The following is a 22,743-nucleotide window of genomic DNA, read 5'->3' as shown; positions in this document are numbered from 1 at the left end:
TATAATCACACCAAATTTAATTTTCTTGCAAACCTCTGCTGCCAACAATATGAAAGTCCGCTACTGTCTTCTGCAATCACAATTCATTCAACTTTAACACCAGTGTGTATAGCTGCGTCCACACTACGGCGAGGAATTTGAAAACGCAGCTTTATTTCTACGGCTAGGCTTGCCGTTCACACTAATCTGTCACGAAAACGGAGCTTTCCGAAAACGCTCTTCAGACTGCAGAAATGTGAAAACGCCGGCTTCTCGTTTCCGTGTGGAAGAAAACAAACTTAGCAACGGAGCTTTTTGAAGACGATGACCTCACGATAATCATGACCGTGATTTCCTTGCCCGAGTGTTGTATTTTTTTTTGTTTTTTTAAACACAAATCCAAAATGACGGGTGATTTGCTGCGTTTTGAAGTTTCTCCGGCGTAGTGTGGACGGAAAAGATTTGATACGTTTTCAGAGTGAAGCCTCCGTTTTCAAATTCCTCCGGCTTTAAGTGGACGGGGTCTTCAAGTAAAATATCCTTAATTTTGTAACTTCCAGCAGGCACGAACAGCATCCTCATATGTAACATACTTGGGCTTGACCCAAGTTCCATAAAGAGGGAGTTTAAGCGACCGCGACGTTGACGCCGAGTTCAACATCAACTATTTTACCTTGAAGTTGAAACTCGCGGCGGGAAACTAGATTGTCTAGATTAATTCAGCTAGTTTACGACGGTCAGATCTATCTTAACGGAATATGTAAGCGTTCAATTCAAAAAAAAAACCCTGAAGAACCCTGAAGAAGGCAGTAATGCCGAAACATCTGTTGATTTATACCGCCAGTAAGCGTCTTTTTAACAATATTTTTAACGTTTACTTCTGGGTCGCTTAGACAGCAACTCTCAAAACACGAGGTAATATTTTTTTCTAATTTTTCTTAAGGAAACATGACACCACTTGTTCATAACATATGGACAAAAAAAGAAATACGATCAAAAAACTGTGTGATCTTCGAATATCTTCAGGAGATTGTCGGAAAATCTTCGAGTCATCTTTGTTAAATCTTTAGGTCAACGTTCGAATTTACGTACATTGTAAATCCTCGCCTGATCTTCGGGAATCTTTGCAGTTTGTCGCATTCGACGAAACCAAATAAACGTGGAACGCGTCCACCATCCAGGCCAATTAGAATTCCGTGCATTGTTTTGCCCTGTATGTTATGAGATGCTAATACATATATATCTAAACCAAAGCTAAGATATATGCTAAATTAAATGCAAACTGGTTATATTTGATAACAAGAGAAGACCAATGTAAATACCTTGATATTCCCTTGGAGATAACTGTTTGCATTTGCATGGACAATGATCGGGCTTTGCCGGAGAAAATACTGTGGGTATTTACTATATGGTGACCTCTCCTAACAAAGCCGTGAAACGACGACCAAGTTCGTCTCATATATACGTACATATACTGAAGACGACTTTCATTGATGTTGACGTTCAATTCAGTTCTAAGGTCTTAAGATCACAGTTCTTGGTTCTTCCTGTTCTGTGCAAGAGATGTTTGTACACATGGATCATTCGTAAGAGTTCCAAAGGGTCGTGAATCTCGACTACCGGGAGTGACTTCATCTAACCAGTGCTTGGTCAACTGTATGGGATTGCTGGTGAAGATTGCATTGAATGTCTTTTCGTGTCACTGCTATGAGATCAGGTTGATCAGAATACTGGTTTCCTTGGTCTGTCGCCAGTTGATAGTTGGAAACAGTTGGAATCACCATATGAGCTGGCACGGTGATGACTATAAACAGCTAATGCCTGTTCTAACAGGCATTTAAAAAATTAATTACTACACAATACCTGAGGTATTACCAACTTTCAAATATACTTCGTAAATATTTCACTTGTAGGGAATTTGCAGTTCACTCGTAATTCACTTTTAGGGAAACTGTGCACTTCTTGCCTACAAAGGTAAACAACCTTTTTAACTCCTAATCGGCAGGCACCAAATATCTGGACTAAGTTACTGGAATTTCGCGTAGTGCAGTTTTCAATTGAATGTCGTAAAACCAAAGCCGAAGTAAGCACTACTTCCAATCACAAAGGAAACGGATAATCTAGTGAACCAATCAAAACTCAAAGTAGATAGATGAGGCCGACGCAAAGCGCGGGGAAACGTGTGCGAGGGAGTCGCGATTGGTTTTGGTTTTACTTCAGATTGGATGAAAAAGTGGCCCGAGTTTTTAGCCAATTGCGTAGCGTAGTATTGCAAAACCATTTACTTTTCGACGCTCAAGTGAAAACCGCTCTTTTTCTCTATCACACAAGAAATAACTTGAACTGGTTATATATAGCACTAAAAACACACCACTATAGAAATAATGCTGGTAATATTAAAGACTGTTCTTTTCACTCTTGCCGTGGTTTCTTCATTTCTTCATTTCTTCCACTTGTCCATTAAAGGAACCAAACCACAGACAGATCCATCTTCTGCAATTTAAAATTATATTTCATAATATATACCTGTGAATATGAATTCCATCTTACCTATCAGTACACTTTCCTTCGTCTTCTCCAGTAATTGCCGTTGGGGTTTTATCGTGGAAATTAGGACCGAAGATTCTGCATTCAGTATAGTATAGGGGATGAAGAGCAAAAACTTCAGACAAACTTCAAACGCTAGATCAACTGGTAATATCGTCGGAAGACGCGTACCAAAGGAATTTAAAAGGGGTCCTAAGCATTTTTTTTTATTATTACCGCGCACTCATAACAAGTTATCGGACTTTTCCACGGTACAAAACGACAACCAAGAACTGAGCAAACAGACATTGAAATTAGCTTTCAATGAAAAAGGTTTAAATCTCAATCCAGATTTTCGTTGTTTGTCAATTAAGAATTTAACTGAACGTTTAATGCACGTGAACATATCGAAAGATCTTAAATTTGAACTGCGGAGAAAGATGTTAAGACGTGAATGATCGTCCCGGTGATGTTAACAACTTAAGCAGTTTTGAAAATATAGCCTAAAATCCTAAAACGCACGCCTGGGTAGTATTCTAGAGCACTGCATCGGTGTCGCAGAGGTCATGGATTCGAATCCGATTCACTATGATCTCTCATACATTCACTTCTATTCTTCACCATCTACGGGTATATTACGAAGTCACAACGTGACTAGCTCTCAGTTGGTTTCATAGCTCAATTGGTAGAGCACTACACCGGTATCGCGAAGGTCGTGGGTTCGAGTCCCGTTGGAGCCTGGGATTGTTTTTTCGGGCTTTGGTTTCACAGCTGCTTAAGTTGTGTATATAGAGTTATGCGATGGTCAGTCACGGCTTCTTGTCTTTCTTCGCAGTTCAGAAATATCATCTTTCACATACTCATTTGTACAACTTGTACTCACTTCGTTGTTACTTGCTTTCGCCAAACTTAAGAGTGACATCATCACCAATCAGAACAAATGGAGCCCAGTACTTTTCGGCATGGTCCCTTTTTTCTGGATCCTGTTTCAATGCATCTCTAAGATCTTTCATGGCGAGCTGAAGAGCAACACTGGCGCTTTTCCCATTAACGAGGTGGTGGTAAAAATGTGTCATGAACTTCATAGTGGAATCGTCATCAATTTTCCACAGCGAAGCGAGAACAGAACGAGCACCAGCACACAAAAACGCCCTTGCAATGCCAACCACACCTTCAGCTGAAACATGTCCTCGACCAGTATCACAGCAGCTTAGCACAACAAGCCTGGCTGTAAGCTCTACCTTTTGCACATCTTGCATCGTCAGAACGTTGTCATCGTCGCTATGGTTCCTCTGAGCCAATTCAATCTCGCCAGCGGTCATTTGCCCGTGCGCTGCTATGTGAACTAAAGCAGCGGAATTGATGCTCTTTAAAACCGCCTCCTTGGTGGCTTCCTGATTTTTTAAGACCTGAACATTGATTGAGCCACCGATAATCTTTGAAATCTGGTCGACTTCTTTTTCAGCGTATGGCAGCGACCTTGGATTGGATTTAGTTGGATTGGTTGGATTTCCGACAAGAAGTGCCTCAGGCTTGTTGTGGTAGTCCTCATGATCTGTGATGATCTTTAGACTCGTCAGCGAGGGAAGAATGCGGATTCTGACATATTCACCAAGGTACCTCGCAGCTGGTTCCTCGTGATTTAGCAAAGCAGCATAAGGAACGAAGTACAACGGACCATCCGGGATGATGATCAATTCGTCACCTTTAAGCAAGTCTTCAATGGGTCCTATAATAGTATCATACAAGACGCTTAAAGATGTAACTTTGCTCTGAACATCAGAGTCATGAGCTTCGATTGCGGTACAAACATTCTTATTAAGATACTGTAAGGCGGCAGCAACATCTATTTCCATTTGCCTAAAACGAATTTCGTGTCCTTTGCGGAATACCCAGAAATTGATCTTGTTGCTTCCCAGGGCCACAAAAACTGTTTGGGTAGATATATTTCTTACAATGTGAGGAATCTCTTCATGTTTTCTACGTACTGTATAGCCGAAGCGCAATTTGAGGAGATCATTTAAATCCTGTGCTCGTCCTTTCTCAGCTTCATATAGAGCTTCATCAGTCCTTTGAAGCTTTACCAGAGTCTCCCACAGAGCAGTGTACGCATCTTTGTGTTGATCACGAAAGTATATTTTCCACTGATCTTGAGACTGAAGGCTAGTTCTCACATCATTGTAGAGTTTCACACAGGATTGGTGACACTGAAGAGCCTCCAGCAAAGACCCTACAGATTCAAAATCGCGACCTAACGAGTAATGGGCGTGTCCTTCTCCAACCTTGTCCTTAATTTCTTCGGCAATTGTAAGACCTTTCTTGTGAAGCAATTTGGCTTGATTAAAATCTTTGAGGCTGCGATAAACATTGCCGAGGTTTGTGTAAGCACGTCCTTCTTCTTCTCTATCTCCGAGTTCTTGGGCAATCATTACATGTTTGTTATGGCACTTTTTGGCTTCTTCAAAATCAGCAAGGCAATGATAAGCAGTCCCAAGATTTCCATTGGCAAACATTTCTCCGTCCCTGTCTTTTTCTTCTATGGCAATCTTCAGACCTTTTCTGTCACACTCAATGCCTTTCGCAAAACAACCCGGAATATTTCGGTAGTCGTTTCCAAGATTGCAGTAGGCTCGCACTTTTGTATATTTGTCCTCAATCCCATGATCAGTGGACAAGCGAAGCTGTTCTCGGTGGTGCATTTTTGCCGTTTCAAAATCACCAAGATTGGCAAAAGCATTGCCTAGATTGCCATTTGCAAGTGCTTGTCCAGCGGTATCATTGTTTAATTCGGCAATTTCAAGCGCTTCCCTGCAGCGTTTTATGGCATTTTGATAATCACCGCGGCTATCATAGACACTTCCAAGGTGGCAAAGTACACTACATATGCCGACCTTGTTCCCTACTTCTTTGGCAATTTTGAGACTTTTGTCGTAGCTGTTTATAGCGGCATCATAGTTTCCGTCGCTATGATAAGCGATGCCAAGATTTCCATTGGCACTCCCTTCTGCGACCTTGTCGCGAACTTCTTTGGCGATGCTAAGCTCCTTCTTGTGGTTTTCTATGGCTTCATCAAGATCTCCACGGCGACGATAAGCAATGCCGAGATTACCATAGGCGCGCCCTTCTCCAGTCTTGTCCTTAGCATCTTTGGCAGTGTCAAGCTCCCGCTTGTGAAACTCTATGGCATTATTGAAATCTCCGCGACTGCGATAAGCAACTCCAAGATTTCCCAGGGCACGTACTTCTCCCGCCCTATTTTTAACTTCTTTGGCAATTCTAAGCTCCAGCTTGTGGTACTTAATGGCTTTCTCGAAATCTCGCCGATCGAGATAGCTAATGCCTAGATTTCCATTTGCACGTCCCTCTCCAGCCTTGTCGCCAATATCTTGAGCAATTTCGAGCTCCTGCTTATGGCAGTCTATGGCTTCATTGAGGCGTCTGAGATTACGATAGGTAATGCCGAGATTTTCATTGGCACGCCCTTCTCCAGCTCTATCTTCACCTTCTTTAGCGAGACTAAGCTCTAGTGTGTGGTACTTAATGCTTTCCTCAATTTCCCCGCGACAACGATAGGCAATGCCAAGACATGCGCATGCATGTTTTTTACTAGCCCGGATGTTAAGTTTCTCGGCAATGCTAAATTCCTCCTTGTGGCATTCTATGGCTTCATTGAAATCTCGCCGATCGAGATAAGCAATTCCAAGATTTCCATTTGCGCGTCCTTCACCAGCCCGGTCATCAAGGTCTCTGGCAATGCTGAGCTCTTGCTTATGGTATCCTATGGCTTCATCGAGATTTCCGAGATTACGACAAGCAATACCAAGCCTTCTATAGGCACGTCCTTGACCAGCCATATCTCCAGCTTCTTTGACAACGATGAGTACCTGTTTGTCGCACTGAATGGCGTCATTGAAATTTCGCAGGCCAATATGAGCAATTGCGAGATTTTCATTGGCACGTCTTTCTGCAGTGCTGTCCCCAGAGTCTTTGGCAAGGCTAAGCTCTTGTTGGTGGTACTCCACGGCTTTAGTGAAATCTCGAAGACTGCGATGGGCAATGCCAGGATTCCTATAGGCAAACATTTCTCCAACTCTGTCCTCGACCTCTTTAGCAATGTCAAGCTCGTGCTCGTGGTACTTAACGGCTTCACTGAGGTTTCCAAGACTACGATAAGCAATGCCAAGATTTCGACAGGCACGTCTTTCTTCAGCCCTGTCTCCAGCCTCTTTGGCAATGCAAAGCTCTTGCTCATAGTACGTAATGGCTTCACGTATCTCTCCACTATTAGCAAACGCGATACCAAGATAGCCAAAGGCGCGTCCTTCACCAACTTTGTCACCAGCACCTTTGACAATGCTAAGCTCCTGCTTGTGGCACTTTATGGCCTGTTCAATATCACCGAGACAACGATACGCAATACCGAGATTTTCGTAAGCACGTCCTTCTTCAGCCTTGTCCCCAACTTCCTTCGCAATGTTAAGCTCCAGCTCATGGTACTGTAAGGCTTTTTTGAAATCCCCGCGTTTACGGTAAGCAGTGCCGAGAGTTCCATACGTACGTATTTCTCCAGCCCTGTCCCCTCTTTCACTGGCAATGCTAAGCTCCTGCTTGAGTTTTTCCATGGCATCTTCTTCTTTAGCCCTGCCTGGATCAATGCTCCCAGCTCTAACCTCTTGGCGCTTATCATTAGCAACGCCCAGGATTCCAATAGCTCTCTCTCCTTTAGCATTGTCAAGTTGTTGCTGTACGATGGTATAAACAAAACTGCTGGCAAAACCGAAAAAGGGGAGAGCAATTTCAAGATTGCGGTATAGTTGTTCGTGTCCAGTCGTGGGTCCAGATCTTTGGTTTTTCTGGTAGTCTGATTTATTTCGTGACATGGTTAAGCATATATTGACCTCGTTGCCTCTTGTTCCGTATGTACCTAGTATAAAGTAGATCTTCTGTCACTTTTCCACAGCCATCTTCTAGAACTGAGTTAATCGTTCTTGCCTCAGTCACTACTTACAGATAACTTGAATGCTTAAAAGTATGAGATACTCAGTTCACTATGTATGTTTTGATTTGATCAGGGTATTAATGGCAATTACAGTTAACACTTATACAGGGAAATTTCTTTCGTATTTACCACCTTGTTAAACAAATATCTGAGTATAAACCAATATAACCACCCTAGCTTAATTCCAGGGTGGAAACTTAAATTAGGCCATCAACAAAGGTAAATTACGGCATTCTGAATGGATTTACGCTCAGTGATCTTTTTCGTTCTTCGGTTCACTTTTACTCATACCGGAGAGTTGTTGTCCTCGTGTTTTGACGTTCGCCTGAGACCAGTGAAAGATACAGTGACGTTCAAATTTTAGTTGTGTGAAGTTTGAAACCGAATCGTAACGGAGAACAAATTTTTAAAAGAAGTTATCGAATTCTTTGGAAGATAGAGTGACAAGATCGATAAGGCAAAATACGTGATTCGATGAAAAGGGTGGATGAAAGTTAACTTTGAATTTTAGGCCTAATTACATTCAAAACCATGGGGGTGCAAAGAAATCAAAGTACGAAATTGAGATGGTCTTCCAGATTGTTTGGATAAGCTACCGGATATCGTATCGGATTTTTCTAGGAAACTGCGTAATTTGCATTCACAAAGCAGGAAAGGAAGAAAGGAAAACACTCCCGCGAGTTCGTGACTAACTGAAACGTGTTCGGAAAAAGGATCAAGGATATGCCCGCCCTCAAAGGGGGATTATTGTACTTTGCATTTTCCGGAGGTGTTGAAAGTAGTTTGGGCCTTGGGAATAAGACGAGGTCTGCCAGATTGGGACAGCGCCATTAGGTCAATTAGGTCACTAGGTCAACCAGTTCCAGCCGATTCGTTCCTAAAATTCTGAGACTATTCCTATTAGCTAAACTGTTGGCTAGCGGTGAATATGATTGTAATGAATCTGACATCATCAGCTTTATTAAAGATCTCTATACAAAGTACGGATGAAAATGACTGGACCTATCTTTTCAGACTGCAACAGAGAGCTGTTTGACTAGAGCAAGCCAGAATGTTTGCTGACTCATCTAGAGCTGAGTGCATCATAGAAAAAGCCGAATAGAAAACTGTTTCAACAGGAAAGTTCTTTTGGCTTATAGGTAAACGCAGAAATAGTTCGTGAGTAAAGTTTGCTGACTATTAGTGTAGCTACATATAGCATAGCAATATATACTGGGTGGCCTCATGGTTAGTCTGTCCGACTCCGGATCGAGCGGTCCGGGTTTGAGCCCTGGCCGAGGACATTGTGCCTCTCTCTACACAGGTGTATAAATGGGTACCGGCAAGTTTAAAGCTAAGGATAGCCCTGCGATGGACTAGCATTTCATCCGGAGGGAGTAGAAATACTCCCAGATGCTTCATGCTACATAAACCGGAAATAAGCGCCAGCCTGATGGTGCCACTTGGCTCGTATACAGACTTTACTTTTTACGTAGTATAGCTGTGCAGTTTGCAAAAAAGATAGTCCGCTGTGGTGCAGCGAGGAGTACAAATAAATGGACGCCCAAGAGAAGGCCCAACTGCTGAGAACGTAACGTGCTATCAATGATTAGGATAATATCAAACTGGTGTATTTTACACTACAGTCCACCGTAGGAAAAAAGATTGCGGCTGTACATTTTACCACATTGCCTTGCGAACCTAACACAGCCTAAAAGGCAGAAAGAAAGCCAAATTTTTACGATATTTGTCCTTGTACTAAGGACATTGAGTAGCCTAGGTTTGAAGATTGTATAACGTTTCTGCACGTTTTTATAAACGTTGTTAAGAATTTCATGCGCTAAGAACTATGGGTAAATGTACCAGTCGCCATCTTTTTTCATACGGAGGATTGAAGCAGCCGAAGCAGTTATTGATGGCTATCAAAACCTGTACAACCAATAACTACAACTGAAGAGCTTAAAGAGTTTTTGGATGTGCGACTCCCTCACTGTTTCCAGTTCAACCGTGAAGTGGAAGGTGTGTATCAGCACACCTTACCATGTGCGTGGTGTGACGACATGTGCTGGTATCGGTAAAACTCTAACAGTTTGGTAGCCACCAAGATACGAGTGGTACCATCGTGTGCTTAAGCTTTAAGCCTTCCTTTGTATTACATTCATTGGGAGAGGCATGAGATTAAGGTTGTGGCCCTCTTTAGTCGTTAGTTGAGATTGAAGTAACAATGGTAACGCAATTGAATTTGAGTGAATACGAAGACGCAGTAGCAGTTTCAAACCTTTCTTGCCAATCCTAAGCCTGGGCTTTCCAGAAATGCACGATTCCGGCAGTTCTATTAAGAAGCGCCATGTTAACAGTCATCCTGAGACTCCAGCTCAGTCGCACATAGGATGTTTCGGAATTAAAGATCCACAATCCCTGGGTATGTCAGAGGATGTGTGGCAAAGAAGCAGATTGGTATAACTCTTAAACATCGAGCAATAGAAGGTCTGGTAAGAAGTGAGGACAATGGTTGACCAGCCAGTCAACGTTTCATTGTTATACGCTGTTCGCGCTAATGTCACAGATGCGCAAGTGGCCTGCCACTTACAGTCCAGCAATTAGCAAAATTTATACTCAGGAGAGAGGATGTCAGTGACCGTTTCACAGCATGGGGTGGACACTAGAAGGTCGAAGGGCGAGAGGGAGACCGAAGATCACTTAAGAAGGACTGTTGAGAAAGAGAGAAACAAGGCAGAGTGCAAGAATTGGAATGTAGCCAAGGCGGCGGCGCAGAGGAGAAAGTAGGGACTTTAAGCAAATCGCTACGGCTGGCGCGTATACAGCTGCCGGAAGTAAATTTCCCCCAAAATGAGACACTCCGCATGTACGCCGGTTGAACCAGCCGTAGCGTGAAATCTGACTACGCGAGTCGGGATGTTTTGCCGTAGTGGCTACTCCGTCGGGTTTATTTCGCTTCTCTGGCCCTTTTCAACGGAATCTTTTCATTGTAAGAATTCCATTGGATACTATATCCTTTAAAGTCAATTTAAGTCAAAGATTATGTCAAGGTTGCCTATCATAAGCTTGTAAATCCGTATTCTGAATTTACGATAAGTTTTGGCAAAGGTGTTGGAATGGCGATGTGAGTCAAGTGAAATATTCGTGTTGAGCACGAGGTTGTTTTTCTTCGGTTCAGTTTGCTTTGAGGGTTTAGTGAAGATGTTTCATATCTGGATAACTATACGATGCTATTTTGCTTCTTTGAGTATTGATATATTTGTGTTCTTCACTAGATATTCTTTGAGATATTTGTCTCTGAAATTATATATTTCATCCATCAAATTGTTATGGTACAAAGTGCACGGCATTCGCTTTCGCTCAGAAATAATCTGTTCGTCCTAGGAAGGTGAATAACGGCCATCGTCCTTTAAGCGAAGCCATTTGACTGCGAGAAACTAAATGAAGGAAATTTTAAACTCCTTAGCCGATGTTTCTTTCATCTTTGTATTTCTCTTTCCTCGCTAAACTAAAAATTTGGCAGACCACCGAGGCGTACTCTCCCCAGACCTTTTCAGTCACGGCAGCCGTAGTAGCACCAGCCGTACTGATTTGCTTAAACTCCCTAGTGTTGGTTTGAGAACGTGACGCCATCCTGCGCCTACTGGCGCGCCGAGTAGAGATGATGGTGAATTAACCAAATTTCAGTGAGCAGGTCACGGATCGATCGCATGAGAAATCTAGCTTGGATGCACAAATTGGCCTCATTTGAAGAAGAATGTCTGGGAATTTAGATACCAAGAGATTGCAGACTTAGAAACTGGCAATAGCTGGCAGTAATTATCAAAGACACACAACAAGGGGCTTTTTGAGGACACTGTTGCGAAAAACCGTGCAGCAAGCTACTTAGTTCAAATTCCGTTGAACAAGAAGAGAGCCTACATCAATCCGAGGAAAAAACGTTATGCAGACATTTTCCTTATGATGGGGGAGTTTCTGTCATGTTGCCGAGGGGGAGGTGAGATTATGTTCCATAGGGAAATATTTCTATAGGACAGGTCATTAGAACACGTGGGGGAGCTATTTGAGCTTCTAGATAGAAGCAAGCTTGCAAGACTGACCTCTAGTAAAGGAGTCATGGCCCGTGGATTTCAAGAGAAAAGAGTGAAACATGCAATATCAGGAAATGCAAACGTAACCGGTAAATAACTAGTGACCGCGTTAACGAATGTGAAACGCTTGCATTTCACTTACTAATCTGCCAACGTATCCGACGACATTTCCATCACCTCAAATTATTTCTCGTTTGATCAAAAAGGAGGCTAATACGCTCCTGAATCGGTTGATAATGGCTAATTTTGTCGCCTTGGGGATTTAAAGAACAAATGTGCCATCTCTGGTCATAATAAATGTGACCATATTCTGAACCTCAAGTGACAAAATGAACAGAAAGACATCGCAATCGATGATGTGTTCCCAAACATACCCAAAAACAAAGATAAAGATTAATAACAGCAACGTCCTGTCAGTACTAGTGTATGGTGCATAATGCTGGAGGGTTACCCAAAGAGACAGCCAGAGACTGTCAGGTTTCCACTTTTCATGCCCGAGTCGAATGATATTCAGAATATACTGGCTTCAGAAGATCACAAACAAGTAACTCTATCTGAGGATACGCCAGCGGCACATCACCACATTAATAAAGCAAAAGAGATGGAGATGGCTCAGGCACGTTATCAAGACAGACCAGGATAGTGTCACAAAAACTGCGCTGAGGTGGAAACTGGATAATGGGAAAAGGAAGCGAGGCCGGCCACGAGAAACTTAGAGGAGAAAGATTGAGGCAGAAATGAAAACAACAGCTAGGGAAAACATGGAGGAACATCGAGACGACAGTCACAGATAGAGAGCAGTGGAAATCTCCGGTCGCAGCCTTACGTGCCACATAAGCACGAAGAGGATCATGTCATCCCCACACATACCTGGTGGGCAGTGGCAGCTTTTCAGAGTCATAGTTGTCTGTTCACACAGGGACACAGGAACCTATACCATTTTTGAGCCGCGAGAATGAAAGGTGGCTGCAGTAGAAGACTTGTTTACACTAATCTCTCGAATCTCTCCATAGGAGTAGAAGGAGAGCAATAGTATCGCTTAGGGGTGTAAAACATTGATTTTGATCTCACTCAGGATGTTCAGGAAGAAGCGCCACTATTTTATGCCGTAAAGGTATCTTTTAGGGTGCACTCGAAGAAATAATAAGAAAAACGCTGTCATCCGTTTTAAGTGGATCTTTTCGGGATCAAACAAAGCTCGAGCCACGCCCAGATTAGTCTCCTTTACCGGTTTAACACACATTTTCTACGAGCATCCGCGACACTTCATATGGGAAATTTATCCACGTGAAAATAGTTACGTTACTTACATCACATGACGATAAAGCGCTAGTCATGCGGAAAGTGATTCGCAGTTTTATTTCGCGTCGTTATCCAGATTACCGTGCTTAGAGTTCTATTGACAGCTTACAATAACAAAATTAAACACTTCATTATTGTGACTGTGAAAATTACTTCATTGTGGTTGCCTGAGAGCAGTCAAATCTATCGTTAATTTTGCGTTTGCACCTGGTTCAAATTAATGCGCACGCGTTCGTTATTTTCTCCCTTCAATTATATGACTGCGGAAATTACTCCATTGTGCTTGGTTAAGAGCAGGCCAAGTAACGCAATCTTTAAGTAACACGAGATTTCAGATTTTAAATCCCATAACGACTGCTTTTTATTGCCAGTTTTTCAATGCTACATAGCATCTGTTTTTCCATATCATAGCAACTGCTTTTATATCTCATAGCAACCTAAAGTTAGCTTTTAATTGCCAGTTTGTAAAATTTAACGGTCATTCGTTGATATTGCCTGATGAGTGTGGTCATCCTTTGACCATACGAAACAGCGTTGTCGCAATAAAATGATGAATTGAAGTCTTGCTACCATTGTTTATTATCTACACTGCTCCTCTCAGAGTCAAGCGCTCTATAAATTTATTCTGTTCAAGTCCAAGAAGTATACATACATACATATATTTAACAAATAGATTCCATGTTGCCGTGCGTCTGTTCAGTAATAGATCACAGATGACGTCAAAATGTGGTACGAACAAAAACGTGGCACACGAGGCGATAGCCGAGTGTGTCACTGATGTTCTTACCACATTTTGACGTCTTCTGTGATCTATTACTGAACAGACGCACGGCAACATGAAATCTATTTGTTTTATATAATAACGAAACAAACTACTACCGATAAAGCTTTTTTAATTTCAAAATCTTTCAACATAACTCGAAAGCCGGCCTTTGCCCACTTTGGCGAACACGAAAAAAGCCATTTGACGTAATCTATTGTCTATACAAATTGAAGCAATCTCATTGGTTGCTATGCGTAGCAAAGAATTGTGATTGGTCCGGGAAAATCCCGCCACTGTCAAACTTGACTCAGGCGTCGCTTCTCGTGGAATGAAAACTTACAGCGAAAGCAGAATTGAACTGCGAAATCTACAAATCTCAAAGAAAATGCTGGATAAGTCAAGTCACTTTTTGTCATCAGACCAGCCCTGTGAGCCGAAAAGCTTGGATGTTGCCTCGAATATTGCAGGAGTTGAAAAACTACGCTCGGAAAACTTGCGGTTGCGGTCAACCTGGAGGCCATTCGATTCGAGTTTTGAATGAAAGGAGCGTCAGTGATGGTGGAAATTTGTGTCCTCTGTGGTTGGTGATTCTCAAATCAGTTTGAAATAGTGTCGGAGACAGCTTTTAGCTGCGATACAGTTGGCCGTGAGCTGTAGTGAGCTATACCTTGCTCGCTATTGCGCCCTGAAACGGACTGGAACATTCGCATCGGAAAGCAAGGTTATGTGTTTAGTTTAACTGATTTTAAGAAGTGGTTTTGATGTTTCATGCCAGACAATCACTGTGTCAACAATTATTTTGAGACTGAGAAAAGTTCAGTGTTTTAAATAAATTAATCTCATAAACATTTTGTTTATTGGGTTTGTTAAATTCGAGATAAAGCAATGGCTCTCGGCTTACCAAGACTAACTTTGTGTTTGGTTTAGTCTCGCTCGACTGCCGACTGAGACTGCTCGGGTATTTTTTTCCAAGTCATTTTCTAAAAAAGAAACGGCTTTATCTTTCTCCTTCCTGCTAGACTATGCTTCTCGTTCCTGTTCAATGCCTCGGCAAGACTTTTTTGTACTTTATCTTTTGCCCAGTCATGTAAAACATTATCTAAATTCTCAAAACTTTCCGCCATTTCAAAACACAGAGGGAAAAACTTTGAAATGATGACGTCAATCGTGCGTCTGTCCTCTAATAGATCATAGGCGAGAACCAATCAAAATGCGAGAATTACTTGAATTATTATATAAATATATATATATATACCTGCAGTTTTGAAAAAGGGGTCTGTTAATTGCGCTGTGAAGTTATTTTTGTTGGTAAACTTTTCAAACCAGTTTGACTTGATTACTAGTCTTTTGGATTTTCTTGTTTTCAATTTCAATTTGAGTTTGGTTTTTCTAGATGAAGGTAGGGGCTGTAGATCATAAACATGCCACACTGTCAAAATCAAACTGGTTTGTTATAAAGTTGAAGCCAAAGGTAAATTTTGTAAGCACAAAAGGGTTGTTATAATGTACTGATCTTACCTCTCTAAGCCGACGGGGAGGTCTGAACCTTACATGGGCTCAGACAGTGACTTAATCTGAGTGCAAAAGGACATGTTGTTTTACAGAAAATGTATGACCTCGAAACATAGAGCCATTACAATTGCACTTTTCCTTGAAGTTTTGAAAAACGCATACCTAATTTTACTCCACGAGCTGTGCTGAAATCGATGCGCAGGCATCGATTTCAGCTTAGCGTAGCACGTTATTTTCCAGGGGGGGCTCCGTTACCGGAAAGTCTGGAGACATCTACAGGAGTGTGGCTAATTGTGGATACCTCTTTGGGGTCCCTGGCCCTTAATCCAGGGGGGTGGGGTCGGTTTGAACTTGTGTCCATAGTCTCAACTCAATCTGACGGCTGGGTATGTACTTAGCTGTCCAACGTGACACAATCCTTAAAGTGCATGGAATTTCCCAAAGCTGAGTGGGTTTATTGCCTTAACAGAAGGTTCCATTATTGTCGTCAGGGGGGGCTGATATGTGCGGAGTGGTACCTGACCCCCGGAGGGAGGGGTAGATTTCAGGGCACTTTAGTTTGCTGTCATTAAGTTATGCTTGCAAAGAGCTTTTATCTGATATAATGACAGTTAAGCCTGAATTCATCCACAGGTGGCCCAGAGATTCTAGTGTCATTTCCTTTTTGCACTAGATAAAGTGTGGAGTGCGGAACTTGGTAAGCACTGCTTACATGGCTCTATTAGGCACCAGGTGTTATTGGGCTGTTCGGACCTATATATTTTTATCTATATTTAGCTCTTATTAACCGAGCAGAAGGTCTGTATGGGAGAATCTTGACTGAGGTCGTGAGTACAGACCGAGGTCAAGATTCTCCCATACAGACCTACTTAGCTCGGTTAATAAGATGTTTATTATATGGCAAAGAAGAAAACTTTAATTCGTTTAAGGTAACTGGTTTGTACTAGCTGACATTTTGCTTGGGAACGGCGATGAGCTTAACTTAAACCGGCCGAAATTTGTTCGTCTTCTCTACTTTTTTTTTGTCATCAGGCTTTTTGGCACTTCCATAAATGATTGAGAGGAAAATGAAAGAAAATGGTGAACATTTTTGTGTTTTGGTTTGCTACTTTTTCAACGCAAAATGAAACCGGTCTTGCATTTTCTAAACGCTAAAGATATAAACAGTTGTCTGAAATAACACCAAAAACACTTTCTCATGGGAATTCGAGCAAGTAAATTTCAAAGTTCAGAGGAATTGTCAGGTAAAACACATAAAATTTCATCATCAGTTTCGTTTCACCAATACTTTCAATTGTTTCATATATTACTTCAAAATTTATTTTCTACATTTGGTGTTGTTAGAAATGATTTCTTTTGAGAAGGTATTTAAAAGAGTCGCACAGAAGTTTCCAATAATCTCGGTAAAAAGTTTTAGCCCACTTGTTACTCGAAGTTTTGGTGGATTCCTTCTTAACACCTAAGCTAGTTTATAACTATAACTGAACTGAACGAGTTTAATCTGCATTTGATAATGGCGACAAGATAACGCCGAAACGTCAAGTTATAGCACGTATTTTTCTTTCAGAATAATTTCTTTGTAACCGATTTGAGGAACAAAAGAAACTTGAAATTTTGTCCCGAAATCCTCGGAGACATGCTAGAATATTGATATACGGTATATCGAACGTGGCCTATTACCTGCCCGTTTTGTTGAACACGTCCATTTACACGAACAGGAAGCATTTTTTGACCAAAAGATTAAGTATACACAGCACGTTCTTAGTAAATGATTCTTCGTAATATGTCCTTGAATCTCCAAAACCCTAATAAATTTGAGACATATTGTCAGATGGCGATCGACATAAACAATGGCTTACCTCTCCAGAAACACTTTCTTGCTGTTCATGCATGCTCACATGCCAGTTCAGAATCTTAACAACGAGCCAAAGTACTGATAGGTACTTTCACACCATATCAAATTGGGGAAAAAGCACAACGTTTGCGAAAAAACGGCACCTTCTTGAAGAATCCAATATATGGCGAACGGAGCTCCAAAGACCGTGGTAAATGTATGCTGCATAAATTTGCATGCACAAATGTAACACCAAAACGGAGAAACGGAGCCCAATTCTTAACTCATGCGCCATACTGCGCATGAGTAATGATAACGACACCAAGTAAAGTCCAATTTTGTCTATCGTCACAAGAGTGATAAACAAAATCGAAAGACAGCGTAACAGGAGTCCGATTTGTTTAACCATGGGTACGATTACAGAGAGAGAAGTGGACGACACTAAACCCTGTTACTAATTAATCACAACTTTAAAAAAAATTCGAGGAGAAACAGACAAAGCAAAGCTCGTTAAGGATTTACCGTCTCGGTGAAACTAGACTGGAAAAAACGCACTGGCAAAAAGCTATTTCTGAAATGTTTCTGAATTTTGAGGAGCGTTCAGTCACAAGATCAGTAGGAACCAAATAATGCTCGAGCGACACAAGAATTTTTATTGTTCATCTTGTTATTGGACACATCCAGGCCACCTGCGCTCCAGTTTGGTAAAGAAAGGTGTACTTAGGATAAATTATTTTTAAATATTTTGTTATAGCTCTGATTAATATTGTCAGACCGCAAAAAAAGAGAAAGAAAGTAAGTAGGAAAGAAAAAACGGCAAGAAACAGTTGTAGCTTGACTAAACATTAACACGAAATCTTTGCATAATGAAAACCGGCAAAGAGCTGCTACCGCAAAGAGTGAAACAACAAAATGGACCTCATTTTGCATAGCACAAATATACAGAACACATATTGTTATTAAAACTTGAGTGTGTTGAGCGAATTGTAACTTAATTTGCATGACTAAACATTTACACGAACCCTTTGCATAGTGAAAACCAGTGACATTTTGTACCACGCTTTTCAGCGGAAACATCAGACGGCAAACCATTACAAGTCGCGTGAACAAGCGCTGCGGGCACGTTTGGAGCGCTTTACGCGGGTTTTCAACGCCGAGAAGTAGGTTTCCGCGTAAGTGATTCACTTGAACGTTTTTTTATCCTTAATTTCTTTTTATGCCACGTACTTCTGGGAACTTTATGTAAACCAGTCTTTCTAATATATGTTTAGGTGTAATTTTTAGCGAAATGAGTGAAAATAGGACTTTTTGTTGCCAGTAGAAAATCAAACACTGAGGTTACATCTGGAAATTCAATCTGACGGCCTCGTCCAGAGAAATAGTTCTTTCATGTTTCTACAGCTAAATCGGTAGAGACCATAAACGTCAAACTCCAAGCACCTGACCTAAAGTGAACTTCCGTTCACGGAAACATCGCAACGAATGAAACACGACTGAAACTTGAATGCTTCGAGAAATTTGTATCCTTGTTGACATTTTCGACACATCGGAATGAAGTAAATGGACTTTGATATTCAGAGATTTAAACTAGTCGATTAGGATATTCCGCAAAACCAAAGTCAATTTAATGTGTCTTTGGAGGCAGTAGGATAAACAAGAAGTCAATATTCGAAACCAGTTATAATTATTTAAAATCCTCAAAGGCAGAGGTTTACTTACAATTCTTTGTCTCAGGATCTTCTGAACGTTACATCTGATCGTCACCAACCATTGATAATCCACTGATCATGAACTAAAAGAAGGAAAACAGAAACAGAGGGTCCTTACGTTGCTACACGTATAATACCTAGCGTTATCCACCTTTCGAACAACCCAGACCTGGTCAAGTAATAAGCATTAGAACCATTGTTCGTCTGACATAAATAATTTGTCTGCCTGGGTAAATACGGGAAATATCTAAGGTGTGCAATAGATATGAAATCAACATGGATCTCAGCTCAGTTATTAATTAAGGGGACTCTCACGGTTGAGTTTAGCCTATTTTATTTGGTTTTACCACATACTTGTTATGAAACTCTTGAAACGTTAAAACGTTTCAAATATTACTGAAGAAATGACTTTTCAATGGATCTAATAAGCAAAACCATGGCTTGATCACAAACAAATATTTCTCCCGAGCGTTATAATAGCAAGGTAGGCAAGCAAGCAAGCAAGCAAGCGAGTAAGTAATTAAGTAAGTAAGTAAATAAGCAAGCAAGTAAATAAGTCAGTCAGTCAGTCAGTCAGTCAGTAAGTAAGTAAGTGACAACTTTATTTTTCGAGGGTAGCATATGACAGTAAAAACTGATAAACCAGTGGCCCTCAAGGTGGCAAACAAACAAGATTATCTTTGAAAACTGTTCAGCCCAACAGTTTTTCAAAACCTCATATCGCAATCCGTTTCAATCGTCCATCTGTACGTACCTTCTTGTGTATTTGTTGAGTTATTTAAATGTTCCTTCACTGTTAAGTGCATGGTTATCTTTATGTTACACTCAATTTGGTGGTCATTTTCTTCTGTCTAAATTTGGCTCAAATTCCTGACCCAGTTTCTTTCTCTCGATATCACCAAGCTTAATTGTCGGAAGCCGATGTAAAACTACCACAAAATTTACGTAACACTAACTCTTCATGTAATGAAACATATAACATATCATAACATTCAAGGCTTTTCCCAGATTGCTAGTAATCAACAATTATTCACCGACGTGGAGGTGAATAGTACTTGCCATTCACCTCCGAGCTAGCCAATAAGAATGCGCAGAAAGCACTATTCGCTTGTGTATTATATACTAATCTATAATGAGCAGCATCTCAGTACTGTAGATTGCCTTTGAAACAGAAGTTCTATAAATTGCGCATAAGTTTTTTTTTTGGCTCACGTGTTTCTTTTTCTGGAAAGGAATCGAATTTGAGCTATTTTGCATGACGCAGAATAGGAATACACTCTTTCGTTTTTAGAAAAATATATTTTACGAGAATATCGAGGCTGAAATTTTGCGAAATTTTAAGAATATTTATTTTTGACCTTAAACGTCAAACGCCAAGCACCTAACCTGAAACTGCCGTTTACGGAAAAATCGCAACGAATGAAACGCAACAAAACGGAACTTATTTTGTATAGAGAAATTTTACGGAACGACTGCCGTTACAAAAACGTGAATGCTTCGAGAAATTTGTATTCCTGTTGACATTTTCGACTCATCGGAATGACGTAACTGGACGTTGATATTTTAATGTCTCTTTGGAGACAGGAGGATGAACAAAAAGTCAATATTGGAAACCAGTTATGAATATTTAAAATCTTCAAAGGTAGAGGTTTACTTACAGGCTTTTTCTCAGGATTTTCCCAGTTACATCTGATCGTCACCAACCATTGATAATCCACTCACTGATCATGAGCTAAAAGAAGGAAAAGAGAAACAGAGGGTTCAGCCGACAATCCTTACGTTCTTACACGTATAATACATAGCGTTATCAACCTTTCGAACAACCCGGGCCTGGTCGAGTAATACGAATATTTATATAATTTTTTTTTTATTTTTACGCTTTAGAGCCACTGTTCGTCTGACACAAATACGGGAAATATCTAAGATGTGTAACAGATATGAAATCAACATGGATCTCAGCTCAGTTATTAGTTTTGGGGACTCTCACGGCTGAGTTTAGCCTATTTTATTTAGTTTCACCACATACTTGTTGTGAAACTTTTGAAACGTTAAAACTTTTCAAAAGTTATTGAAGAAATGACTTCTCAATGGATATAATTAGCAAAACCGTAGCTTGATCACAAACAAATATTTCTCTCGAGTGTTATAATAGAGAGGCAAGTAAGTAAGTAAGTAAGTAAGTAAGTAAGTAAGTAAGCAAGCAAGCGAGCGAGCGAGCGAGCAAGCAAGGAAGTAAGTAAGAACTTTATTTTCGAGGGTAGCACATGACAGTAAAAACTGATAAATCAGTGGCCCTCAAGGTGACAACCAAAGAAGATTATCTTTAAAAACCGTTCAGCCTCACAGTTTTTCGAAATCTCATATCGCAATCCGTACCTTTTTTGTGTATTTGTTGTGTTTTTGAAATGTTCCTTCACTGTTAAGAGCATGGCCTTATCTTTATGTTACACTCAATTTGGCTAAAATCCCTGACGCAGTTTCTTTCTATCGATATCTCCAAACTTAAAAACTCGAAACACTAACTGTATATGTAATTAAACATCATAACATATCATAACATTCAAGGTTTTTCCAAGATCGCTAGTAAATAACAATTATTCACCAAATTGGAGGTGAATAGTACTTGCTATTCGCCTCCGAGCTAGCCAGTCAGAATGCGCGGAAAGCACTATTCGCTTGTGTGTTATATACTGATAAATATTATAGCTTCTCAGTACTGCATATTGCCTTTGAAACAGAAGGTCTATAAATTGGGCGTGAGTTTATTTTGGCTCACGTGTTTCTTTTTCTGGAAAGGAATCGAATTTGAGCTATTTTGTATGGAGCAGAATAGGTATACACTCTTTCTTTTTTTATAAAAATGTATTTTATAAGATTATCGAGGATGAAATTTGCGAAAATTTTAAGAATATTTTTAAGAATAAACCTGAGGCTGAGATTTTGAAAAGAATATAATTTTGTGTGTTGAAAATTTGTAAATACAATACAGTTGCATCTTTTTTAACTAAATTCCTTTCTCTAAATGGTAAAACTAGCCAAAAAGCAGTAAAAACAGCACTAGCCGTATGTTCGTTGCTAGAAACATTTCTGCGAGAGGTTATGTGCGTCATATCAAGCTTTAATGCCTGCAGACTGGCTCCAAAATTACTTTAACACCATCCAGACACCAAACACATTTGAAGACAGAAATGTCATACGCTATGATCTAATTATATTCACAAGATATTTTCCGCCTAAAATCGGCAGAAAAATAAGAATATTCGGCCTCGGCCGGAAGAAAATATCCCTATAAAAAAGAGAATGTAGTGTAAAACCTTTACATGTAAGAAATTATTATGAAAGTAATATCACAGGCCACAGTAACTTACCGAGTCACTTTGACAAAAAAAATGGATCCACTTTTTTCAGATTTGTTGCTCTGTCGTGAGAGTAATTAAAACTTTAACCTAAAAAGACACAAATGTATAAAAACGTTAAAAGAAAGAATAAAAAGGAAAAACAATTTCCAGCCCTCTTCGGTTTATCGAACGTATTTCGTGGAGAAAATATTTACCTTAACATCGGATCTGTAAAGTAAACAAGACCACGTTTCTGATGCTTCTGACCTGGGTTGAAGCAAGTCACCAAATGATTTTCTCTCCCGCAAAATGAACTTCATTATCATGGTAAGAAACATACAACAGGATGTTCATTCCATTCACTGTACCGTAAACGGAAACCGCAAACCGGATACCGGATACCGGACACGCCGGTCTCTTTATGACGTGGTTAGGACCGCTGAGGAGGATAAAAATAACTAAAATAAGCAATCAGAATGCTTCCTTGTCGGTCCAATATTTTCCAAGTATTAGCTAGTATTGGACCGGGTAAAATTTTGTGTAAACAGTTTCAAACATGAAATCCTTTGATAAATGTCTTATTAACTAGGGATGCTCGCGAAGGAAGAATGTTATATCGACCCTAAGTAATTTCTGTACTGACCTTGCTGCTCTCGATGCGAAAACTAAACAGGCAAATGATTTCTAGCTCTTACGGCGTTCGCGAAAGGT

At 40.5% G+C, this 22,743-nt stretch overlaps 1 protein-coding gene across 2 annotated transcripts; it reads right to left on the bottom strand.

Annotated features, from left to right (window-relative positions):
* On the bottom strand, positions 1-22,391 carry LOC110043277 (uncharacterized). 2 transcript variants are annotated; one of them, XR_016208099.1, is made up of 5 exons: positions 22,248-22,391; positions 22,063-22,140; positions 20,353-20,426; positions 18,705-18,777; positions 1-2,472 (listed from the first exon to the last, which is right to left on the bottom strand). XR_016208099.1 is itself a non-coding variant. In XM_089292500.1 (2 exons), exon 1 carries the CDS (start codon positions 7,383-7,385, stop codon positions 3,396-3,398), a length of 3,990 nt encoding a protein of 1,329 aa, XP_089148626.1. In that variant the 5' UTR covers positions 7,386-9,183; the 3' UTR covers positions 1-2,472; positions 3,389-3,395. The 2 variants fall into 2 exon arrangements, 1 of the variants encoding a protein (XP_089148626.1); XM_089292500.1 differs by lacking the exons at positions 18,705-18,777; positions 20,353-20,426; positions 22,063-22,140; positions 22,248-22,391 and adding an exon at positions 3,389-9,183.
* Between the last annotated feature and the right edge of the window lie 352 nt (positions 22,392-22,743).

This window comes from Orbicella faveolata, unplaced genomic scaffold (genome assembly GCF_042242905.1).
Source record: "Orbicella faveolata isolate gen_17 unplaced genomic scaffold, um_ofav_v1 contig_24, whole genome shotgun sequence".
Classification (NCBI taxonomy): Eukaryota; Metazoa; Cnidaria; class Anthozoa; order Scleractinia; family Merulinidae; genus Orbicella; species Orbicella faveolata.
Note: the sequence above shows the minus strand (reverse complement) of the source record. Positions and strands in the feature narration are given on the sequence as shown.

What these genes read in the sequence shown, in the direction of transcription:
- LOC110043277 (XM_089292500.1), bottom strand. Translation starts at nt 7,385, where the DNA reads ATGTCACGAAATAAATCAGACTACCAGAAAAACCAAAGATCTGGACCC.